Here is an 11,371-nt window from a genome sequence, read left to right on the forward strand (position 1 = left end):
TCTGCAGCCCTGTGTGATGGGTATGTGCACACTTGGCAAACAATCGTAACTTCAGCTTCTGACAAGTTTTTTTCCCAGCTTAGTTGTGGGCACAAAGTGTTCTGAGAGAGCTTCCTCTACCCACACACAGGTATCATGACCTCAGCTCTCCCTACCTCTACTTCGCAGGCTCTCTTCCTTCTCCTAAGACAGACAGATTCATTGCACCTTATACCCCAAACTAGTCCTCCCCTTCTTTCCTATGTGAGCAGGCTATAAGTGATCCCTTATTTCTCAATGTTAAATTAGAACTAAATCTGCAATCTTTTCCTGATGTTTTTCTAGTGGGGCAGAACTTGCACTGGGCTCTGTGATCTTGGCTCTCTGAAAATGGTTGGTTATCTTCTGGCTCAAGGGGAAAGAATGGATGAGGGTGAGTGAAAAGAAATACACATATTCTTTATAGTACAACATATCCTTTTTTCCCTAGAGCTCTACTGTCACTGGCTGGAAGAACTAGAAAGAATAAACTCCAAACAGGTGCCATTTGATTTCATTTTTACAAGGATTTCACTAACAACAAATGCTAAAACAATTTGCTAATAACACTTCCTCAAAATTATCAGGGAAAATATCCCGAACAAACCGAACAGAAGCAGGAAAGGCTTACGCTGCCTAACTGACCAACAGAGACAAGCTGTCTAAGAGTCAAGTACAAGAGTCCTAAAGTTGACTGGGAAAGGAAATGAGAAATGCAAAGAATCTGAGAATTAAATGCGTTTCATCTCTATTCTTTCCTCATCCACAATCTCCTGAGAAAATTCTGTGGCTAAGGGTTACCAAGCTAGTTACTGATTTCTCTGCAAGATCACTCAGCATCCCTTGCATTTATAACTTCATAAAATAACAATCTCTTTTTCCTCTCTTTTTTGCTTTTTTTCACTGAGCCATCTCATTTCTCTGATGTAAAAAAGCTTCTCACATTTTTCCCTGTCAAGCTTTGTTAGGTTTTGTCTGTCATTTCTGATCCTTACCTGTTTTCTTTGCAGGCTCTGGCATCTTCACTTTGTTTCTGAAGAAGCTCCCAGTTGTTTCTAGAAAGCAGGGTTCAAGTCAAACAGGAATGAGAGTGCAGGGCTTTTGAGACCCCCTAAAGAAACACTTGGTGAAAGCCCTCATCCTGCTCCTCCCCTTTGATCCCCCACCGTTGTCAACTACGGCACCTTATCAACACACTTGACGGGCTACATCAACTGGGATAAATATAGCCAAGTTCCAGGAGCCAGAGAGCTCAAACCACCCAAGTCTGGCTACCACTGGGCTGCTGGTATAAACCAGAGCACAGTATGATGTTGCACATGTGTACTGTACATTTTCCAGCTTCACATAATGGCTTGCATTAAGAATTCCTACACTGCCATCTTTACAGCACATTCACCAAGTAGATCTGATAGTTACATCTTCTGCATGTTGGTTCTGTACTTACTCTGATAATGAATCTGCTTGCATTCTTGTGACCTGTTTCAGTCTTTGTTATTATAATTGGGTTGGATTTTGATCAGCCCTCAAAGAGGTTTTTTCTTGTTTCTTTTTTGCTCTCTTCTACTGAAGACTGTGTAGAATTGAATGTGAACCTTCAGGAGAGAGCTTTCTTTTTCAGACACACATTACTGACATTTGCAGTCACAACTAGGAAGCATGACATTATTTAAATAGTTTCAGTCCTCCCTCCCCATCCACCCACTTGATCCTCAGCATGTAGTGCAAACCAGCAAGTCTTTCTATTTTTTCTTTTAGATACCATTTAAAAAATGGTTCTAAGGTTCTATTTGATACCTCCAAAAGTTTTAATTCTACTTAATTATATCGAAAAGACCTGGGGGAAATCTCAGTACAAAGTTACATTGGTATTTCCATTTCATGCTCCAGTCATTGCTTCTTATTTATTCATACATTTAGCATATGTCAAAATAGTAAGTGTGGACAATCCTCCCTTTTTTGACCTGGTGGTATATCCCTTTCATGCCACTTTTGTCTGCCTTATTTTGAGTTTTGAGCTTCATCAGAGCAACTCTGTATGCCAACCACTTAGCACATTTTAGCTACCACTAGTATTGAAAAACTCCTCTAAAAACAATGGAGTTTTCAGGTTTTCCAGTTTTACTAGCCTGTAAAAACCTCAATCTAAAGGATTTCTGCTTTTGGCAGGGAACTCGGAATAGACAAATGTGCACGCAGCCCATCAGTCACTGTACTTTGTGTCTGTTTTTCACATCTGACTCTTTGGGTAGACTGATAGGACAAATGTGAACATGCAAGAATGACTGCTGCTACCTCTTCTGATTTAGGCCCAAATACTTCCTCATTATTTTTCAGATGAGTGAGAAAGATGGGCAGGATATGATCTATGTACATTTTCCTTTGCCTCTGTTTCTAGTGGAGCGCAGGTTAGCCTGATATGGTTTTGACCTACTTTCCTGTATCTGAGGCATTTCACTAGGAGTCAGGAAATCTCAGCTACTTGCTTTGGCTTGAACTCTTTCAAAGGGCTGGAGTCCCACAGTATGAAAAATCTGTCACTCAACTAGCGAAGATCCTTATTACCTTCTTCAATGTTTCTCCCTGTTACAGAGCTGCCATTAATTCCCTCTTCTCTCCAGAGCAGATCCCAAACACTGGTAGAACTACATCCGTGTGCCTTCTGGGAAGAGAGTTGTCTCCCTGCAACCCTTGACAGTAGAGGCCACAGGAGGCAGAGCTAGCGCAGAGGAAAAAAAGACAATGTGTGCAGACTATCCAGAGATGGACTGTGATCCGAGCCACGCTTCTCAGCTTAGTTGCCTCTCTAGTATGTGTCGTTGAAATAATGGGTGACATGGTCTAGTGTGAGGTGTCCCTGCACATGGCAAGGGGTTGGAACTAGATGATCTTAAGGTCCTTTCCAACCCAAACCATTCAATGATTCTATGACTAGAAGTCACTTCTGCAGTATTTTAACAAATGAATCTCTTTTAAATGCCATCAGAATATACTGATCTTCCTCAGGAATCATTTTGCTCCAAGAACCGAGTTTTGCTACTTCAGCCTCCCTCACTCATCTTTTAGCAAATAATTATGTTTACTGAAAGCCAATATGCTGTGCTGGGAGGTTTTTATGCATGTAGTATTTATCCTATACTCCAAGCTTGCATTTGTCCTCTGAGAGTGTCAAGTAGAAGGGGCTTCAAAGCAAGAACTGAGAACCTTGGGATAATTCAATATATGATAATACATGTTTAACACAGAACTTACTCTGGATGCTAATAGGTAATGGCTTAAGTACATCCTAAATATTTCTTCAAAGTCCTTGGAACTCTCAGTATTATTGATTCACTTACATACTCATTTCTTTCTAAAATGACATTAACTCCTTGGACTCAATACCTTCCAATAATGGTGATTCTACTGTTGACATACACATTGTAAAAATAGGACTTCCATTATTGATTCTGTAGTTTCCAATTTCAAATTTTAATATCCTCTTGTTCTCAGAGAACAGAAATTTCTATTCAGTGTCTGAATGTTGTTTGTTTCTATGCCTTTGTCACAGCACCTCTAATTTATTTAGGCCAAAAGCCACAGCTGTGTAAATCTACATTAAACCACTTTTAAACCCAACATTACATATGGAAGCATTTTCCTTTATTTGCCTCTTTCTTTTTGTCAGGTATTTGTCTGTAAAGTTGTCAGGCATGTGTCTGACAATGATGTGTCTGTAAGAGGTCACTTGGACGGTGATGGAAGGGTCCTGCTTCCTTCCAGGGCAAATGTTCATTCTGCCACTGCATGATTTATCTGGAAATTTATGGGATGATCTAAACCATGTTTGCCATTCAAAGGATATACCATCATTCATTAGACTGAATTTTAAGGGTGTTGTTTGAGGGTAGTAGCCCAGTAACTGTCTATAAGCCAGCATTTCCTAGTGAATTTGAAAGAAGTTTGTGCTAATCCACAAAACCTACTATGATAAAATAACAGGTCACTAAAAATATATAAGAAGATGAGGAAGCATTTGCACTCTCTATTAGAAAGGAAAGCTAGACAGTATGCTCTGTATTTCTTTATTAATGTAGGGAGTACAGCATGCAGGAGTTCATCTCAGCAGTGCCTGCTGGGATCACGTAAATAAAAGTATTCTGCTTTGCATTCTCTCCTGTTTATTTCTCACAGATACTTAGAAACTATTTTAGACTTATGGATTATCATAAGTGCCTGGGAAGCTTTTCCCAATGCATTTTGTTTCCCAACCTTTGTATGTGTTTTTTTTTCTCTGCTTCCATAAATAATCCTTATTTAATGTGGTTGTAGCATTTTCCTTTTCATGAAAACACCTGCCATCTTATTTTCTTTGGATCTCTTTTCTCAGGATTTCATTTTCTGGATTCCATATCTTTCTCACTGTCAATTTGATTTTTTCTTTAAACATTTAGTGGCATAGTTTTAATTCAGCAACCTACCGGAGAACATGGATAACTTTAAACATGGACTTAACACGACTACTTATGTGCTCAAAATCCGGCATATTTAATTCAAGTACTGCAGTGAGTCAGTCCCTTAGCTGGTTATTCGCCATAGATACTTTCCAGGATTCAGAATCAAGTTTAATCTGGGAAGGGTGTGAATTATTGCTTCCCCACAATGAAACAGAGCCACGAGAATTTAATCTGATGTAGGGAAATGACCCTATACCGGTTATAGCTTTGCAGCTTTTGTGATTTTAAATGTGATTTAAAGTACCATTTTAAATCTATCTGCATGTTGGAGGCAGAACAAAATGAATGTTTTCTCTGCTATTACACCTCTGGTTACCAGGTGGCAGCATTGTTGTAATAGTAAAGCTTGTTCTAGCATTTTCTACATATAATTTATTTATTTAGTTAGACACTTTTAATAACAAAACTGCTATGCAAATTAAATATATGATAGTGAGGGCTACACTGGCCCAAAATAGATGTGTAGTGGATTGTGACACCTACTTACCAATGCAGCACAACACTACACAACTGTATAGAAAGTGTCTGAACTTTCATCCTATATTCAAATGGAACTGGTACACAAGCACAGTGAAACAACACGTAATACATCTCTCTGCAGCGTTGCTAAAGAAGTGAATGAGAAGGGAAAGGGTGTCCTTCCCTGTCACAGGAATCATCTTGCAAGCCTTAAATTGTTCTATGCCTCAAACAGTGGCTTTCATCATGAAGTTCAAAGTCAGGTTCAAAAATGACAGTAATAGGTGCCCTGCAGTGACAGGCGTGTCATCTATCTTCCTGATTTTGGATAGCTGCAGCATGATTTATGCAGAAAACCCTGACAATTTATTATTTATAGACAAACTTAAAGCACCTCTTTCTGATATGACTCTCTGACTTCTATTAAAAGGCTATATTTTTAGGTGGTTACAACTTGCCCAAATGTAGCTATCCAGGTGGAAAATCTATATATATTACTTTTCTACTTTGGGCTTTTTTTGCTTTTAGTTTCTGTTGTGCCATTTGATTTCTTGTCTCTGTCTTTGTTTATTTGTGTGTCTGCCTCTTAGTTTTGCTTTGTGAAAGTATCACCTCTACAATTCGGCAGTTTCTGAGGACAAGGCAGTATAATTCACTCTCAGTTCCACGGACTGCAAGTTTGCTAGTATGAAGGTGGGGTAGCTGAGCTGGCTCTGTGCAGAGCACGGGCCCAGCAGGAGTCATTCACTGAAGTGCTGCACACCATGAAACCCCGCAGACTGTTTCATTTGTGCTTTTGGAACACAGAGCTCAGGGGCGTGTGGTACAAAGGCACTTGGCCTCATTGGCAGAACTTGAGTTTTCAGGGACTTATGAGATTTGGGTAACACTGATCCTGCTTATTTGAGCTTCTGTCTGCACAGACGTTTTATACCCCTACACTTTACACCCCGTATTTGAGATCTTTCTGGACGTTTGATAGTCAACTTGCTTTAACTGGCTTCAGGATACCCAACCTGAGTTGCTCCATATTCTAGACTATAGGAAAAAATGCAGTCTACATATGCTCAGTGAGAACTTTCTAGATTTTATCCTCTCGGGAAGTTTTCACTGTGTCAATTGAGTCTGGTGTAGGGGTCAGCAGAATATTCTCTGCATTTATCTATTGGCTACTATGGGGTTTGGGCTGAATCCATACACTTGAACTAAGAGCAAACAGCGTGTATGTTCTGTGCTCATAGCATCTCCTTCAGGTCCATACAAAATGGAGGGGAGAGTTGTGGGGGGCAAAGAATTGGACCTTCAGAGAGAGAAGGGAACACACCAAGTGGAGTGGGACAAGGAAATAAGAATATATGATTCAAGGGTACGGTGGGGAGAAGAAAATTGAGGGTAGAGTTTGTGAGGGGATAGAAATAGAGCCTCAAAGGACAAGAATGGGGAGCTCTGGTTGAAATGGGAGGGACAGAAGAGAACTGGGAGTCAATGGGTGATAAGACTGAAACTGTAAGAGGATGTGGGATAGGAAAACTATAAATGGCTGGACAAACATATTGGAAGTGAGAATCTTAGGCATAAAGAGAAGCTCACTTGAGGCACATGTGAGAAAAATCAGTCTGAGAGGAAGAAATAAGACCAGCCAGGAAAATACTGAAAGCTGATGCGAGAATAAAGCAACTGGGATCTACTAAATATGGAGGCAACTGGTGGCTGAGTCTAGAGATGGAGAACAGCTGAACAAAGAGCTTGAAGTGGATAACGGGCTGACCGAGAAAGGAACAGAGTGTTGGTGTGTTGGAAAACGTGGAAGAGGGAATGTCTAAAGAAGAGTTCTAGTATTAGGTTTCTAAAAGCAAACACTCAAACCTTAGAAAATGAGTTATATCTAAAAGAAACCCAAACTGATTTGTTTACGCAAATGCCCAGCTCAGCACCCAAACATTCTTCACTTTGCATAAGGCAGAGGCATGGGAGCATTCTGCACAAAGGTGTTAGTGGTCAAAAGGCTTCTCATATGAAGAGCAGTGCTACTCTGCTGCTGGGGAGTTAAAACAAAAGCTCAGGGGGAGCTCTTAAAGCCCAGAAACTGCATTCCTTCCTACCACAAAGCCGCTTCCCCAATCCTTTGCATAACCTTGGTCTCCCCAGCATCTCCTCCCACCCTTCCTTCTCCTCCACCACCTCCTGCTAAACCTTATCTGCTCTACCACATCCTCATTCCCCTCTTACCCATAGACTACTCTGCTTATTCTCACGTACTGCTTTGGCTCCCCAGTAGTAAAAAGTAACACTGTGGGGAACTGAAGGCATGAAGAAGGGGGATGTGGCTGTATGAGTGGAGAGAATGGAAAGAAACAGAGAATGGATGGAAACCTTGTCCTGAGAAACCTGATCTAATTGGCCTGCTATGAGCAGGGTCTTGGATGAGATGACCTCTGAAGGTCCCTTCCAACCAAAGTTACTCTGTGATCCTGTGTGGTGATGTGAGGTATTGTGAGAGAAATAAATGGGACTAAAGCAGACACATATGAGTTACAGTGAGAAAATGAGAAATACCTGCAGCTATTTTCGTGTTCTTTGGAAAAAGTTCACATTTTCCTGCTCTTGGGATAGGGCTCTGGTGCCTTGGGTTATGTGCAGACCTCCCTCATACCACAAGCTCAACTGAGCCAACTGAACTACAACATCTAAATTTGTTAGGTGACACTTGGTGAAGTTTTAGCTATGTTACAGTTGCTTCAAAGAGCAAAGCTCTTTGTCTACTTGACTGTAGGATGAGATTAGTGGGTTCATTTCAGTAGCTTTGTTTATTAAAAACTTTGCATTTTTATTGGTTTAGGTATATGGTTATGTGAAATTATGTATATCTGGTTTGAGTAGTGCTTAGAATAAAGAAAGGTGGAGAGATAGCAAGTCAGCACACAAAGTTAGAAATAAATGCAAACTCTTGGAATTGGTACCCAGAGTGCGCTGTAGCCTGTGTCATATCGTAGTCTTTTTTAGCAGAAATACACACATTTTAAATACATAAGAGTGGGATTCCCATGGAGAAGATATTGTTCTGGGCTTTCTCAAAATAAAAACACTTATTGTATTGTCATCAGTGATAAAGGCTCTGCTATGAATTTACAGTGTGCAGATAAACAAAATTAGGGTGCCATTAAAACTAAACTGTCACATGATGTACTAGTTCTGAAGTTGGCACTATATCTTGAATTAAGCTTGATGATTATGAAGTGACTTTTATTGTGCAGAGATTTGAATTAGGGAAAAAAAATAGAAATAAATTAAGAAAGGAAAAGAGATTAAGGGACACAAACAGAAAAGGTAAACTGAGACAGGTTTACTGCAGCAAAAAAACCTTATAATAAGTTATATATAAGTTATACTTATATAAGTATAAGCCCTGCTGTATTGAAAAATGAAGACACAGACTATAAGACTGGCAGTGTGTGAATCGCAAGATGAGGCTACGGACAAAATTTAATGAAGACAGAAACAAAAAACCCCACCAGTAAATCTATTAGAATACATATATGTATTTTCCATTAAGTTTGGGGGATTTTATAAAGGCAGACAGTCAGGCAAAACCAAATGATAGCACCTTTAACTGCAGATCAGTCTGATGCTGGTGAGTAGCAGCTCAGATCTAGGAATATCTAAAACTCTCTTTGATGGGGCAGAATTAAAAACTATGTATGATCTCTGTAAATTATTATTAGCAGATTCTCACTCTGTACAGCCAGGGCAATTTTTTAACCTTCTACACTTACAATGTATGGCTGCGGATCTAAAATGCTGTAGGAATTTCAGTATTTTAGGTTTAGCTCCATATTAGTGTTCTGAATTATACCTTTCCACAAAAATTGTTCAGGAACTAGTTAGCAGCTAATAAAGGTGCTTGGTTTTGTTTTTTAAAGCAGGCTGCGAAGGTCATATGTAAGTTGAATATCTGGCTGTAGCATGAATGTTTGTGTTGAAAGAGGATTGGTGATCTCCAACAGCAATTGGACACAAAATGTTCCAATAAACTTGTGCTACTAATGGGTCATCTCTCCAGTTAATGCCCTGACTTACCTTTTCCCAGCATGTCTCCCTGTCTGGTACTTGACTATTTTCAGGTAAAATGGAATGCTTCCTTCTCCGTAATTTTCCTGAACCAGTGATTTTCTCACATGAAATCTGGCATTTTTCTCTAAAACAGCCAAAAAGCTTCTGTTTGCATGTGAAACTTAATGGCAATAATTCAGCTTGATTAGACAGCCTGTTATCCTGACCAGTTTGATTGAATGGGATACAAAGGGTACTGTGGCGGAGAAGCATCATCGTTTGGCCTCCTTCACAGCTGCAACACATGATTATTCAGACTCTTTATGCCACAGATGAAAAACCTAACCAGAAACAGATGGGGAGTGAATATTTTTAGAAACAGTATCTCAAAGCATTAACAAGAGGAAGAGAAAAAGAATTCAACTTTGGAGATAAAGAAAATTTAAATCCTGCTCATTAAAGTGTATTCAATATTATTTTTAGAAACATTTTAATTATAAATAATACCATCTCCAGAAATAGTTTTCCTCAGATTCTTCTGTTTCCATTTCCATGTGACTTGTGGCCAAAACCATTGTAAAATGCGAATTCTTCAATTCAAGTGCAAGTAGCTACTTTATAATAATATTTTATAGTAATTCACACTGCTCAAATCATGTAAAGGTTCTCATTGTTTCTGTTTGCTTATTTTAATTTAGTATTATTTCTCTAACATTTCATTGTTTTCTGTATAAGCAAATGGAAAACTAGGTCTCTGAGATGTAAGAAGGCTTTTTGACAAGCTTGAAATGGCTTTTGTGTTATCCTAAACATCTCCACAAGTAGCTCACCAGTTAGCTCGTTTCAGTCATCATAGCTTTCCTGTAAGAGGAAATGATCCTTCTCCTCCAAATTATAGTGAGAATGATCAGTTCTGCTTTTCAAGCTGTGTTTATGATAAAGATATTTTTATGAAGAGAGGAATTAATCCTCTAGTTTTCTTGAATATCAACTCTTTAAGTCTTACCCAGAGAGGTGGTGGATGCGCCGTCCCTGTAGACATTCAAGGCCAAGCTGGATGTGGTTCTGGGCAACCTGATCTAGTAGAAGGTGTCCCTGCTCATTGCAGGCGGGTTGGACTAGATGACCTTTGAAAGTCCCTTCCAACGCAAATTATTCTTTGATTCTGTGATTCTGTGAAGGCAAATGTCTCTTTCTAGTAACAAGTCAGTGGTGGAGAGTCATCATCAGTACCAAGCAGAAGAGTCCTGAGTTTCTAGCTCAGCATTGAGGAAACCCTAATGATGTCAGTGTTGAGTGTTGTTCTAGGCTTCGAAGAGCTAACTTCAGTATCTTCACTTTCCATCCTACAATTGCAGCATGGATGCAGACGTTATTTATGAGAGTTTACTTTAGTGAGTATGACATTGTGTCCTATAGGAAGTTCTTACATTACTATTTTAGAAACAAAATGCCTTCTTAAATTGTTTTATAGCTTTGGTATATCCTATCCTTAATTGAATAAAACAGTTGACTTGGAAAGTATATATGGTCCTCAAAGAACACTAAACAAAAGTTGGGTTGCAGGATTTTTTATGAGACTGAAAGATAATTTTTATTTCTTATTCTTGTGTTGGATAGAGGAAGTTCTGATGCCTTCACTCGCTTTTAACCTTCAGCTGATTTCTGGCATTGATTGATGTATTTAAAGTGTTCATGAACTGAGAAGTACATTGTGATTTTTAATGTTTGGCTCCAACAGACACTGTAGCCCAGTGATGTCACCAGCCTTTTCACTTCCACAGTGATTGTTATGTAGACAAAACTGACTGCATTTAGATGTCATTTCGAGAACTCAGGTCTGTAAGAAGCTCATCACTTTCAACTGTTTCTGGTTTCAGTGAGGAGCAAGCTCTGAAAAGCTTCAAGTTAGTTACATTACTGAGCTACGACTTCCAGATTGTTGTATTTGACGGGTTCTTCCTAACTTCAATATTGTTAAAGAAAACCCTTCTCTTCATTCTAGACCTATCTCATTGCACCTCCTCTACTTTGGAAGAATCATGATGATATTTCCTGATTTCTGAGTGCTTGAACACAATTGAGATGTATTAAATAATGTTAAAAATTAAAATGCTAATTTTCTCAGCGTTGGTTGACTTTTCTGTGTTTAGGTATACTGGGAAACTTGACTGTGGTATCTCACGGGTTGAATGATCTTTTATTTTGCATATTGAGAGTAATCTATGCAATGGAATTGTTATTAGCTACTATTAATTGTTTTACAGTAGAGATTAAAATCCACAGTTAAAAGCTTGACAACCTTTTGTGCTAGAATTCTGCAAAGACATGATTAAATACAACTTATT

General features: G+C 39.0%; 1 protein-coding gene across 1 annotated transcript in view; it reads right to left on the minus strand.

Moving 5' to 3' along the window:
- MYBPC3 (myosin binding protein C3) overlaps positions 1-1,038 on the minus strand; it is a gene marked incomplete at both ends in the record, with an annotated part of 57,218 nt that extends 56,180 nt beyond the window's left edge. The window contains one exon of the mRNA XM_080618319.1: positions 1,014-1,038. Coding sequence (XP_080474445.1) covers positions 1,014-1,038 — 25 coding nt within the window. The remainder of the gene's footprint in view (positions 1-1,013) is intronic.
- Positions 1,039-11,371: the final 10,333 nt, after the last annotated feature.

Source organism: Psittacula echo (genome assembly GCF_963264785.1).
Source record: "Psittacula echo genome assembly, chromosome: 5".
Classification (NCBI taxonomy): Eukaryota; Metazoa; Chordata; class Aves; order Psittaciformes; family Psittacidae; genus Psittacula; species Psittacula echo.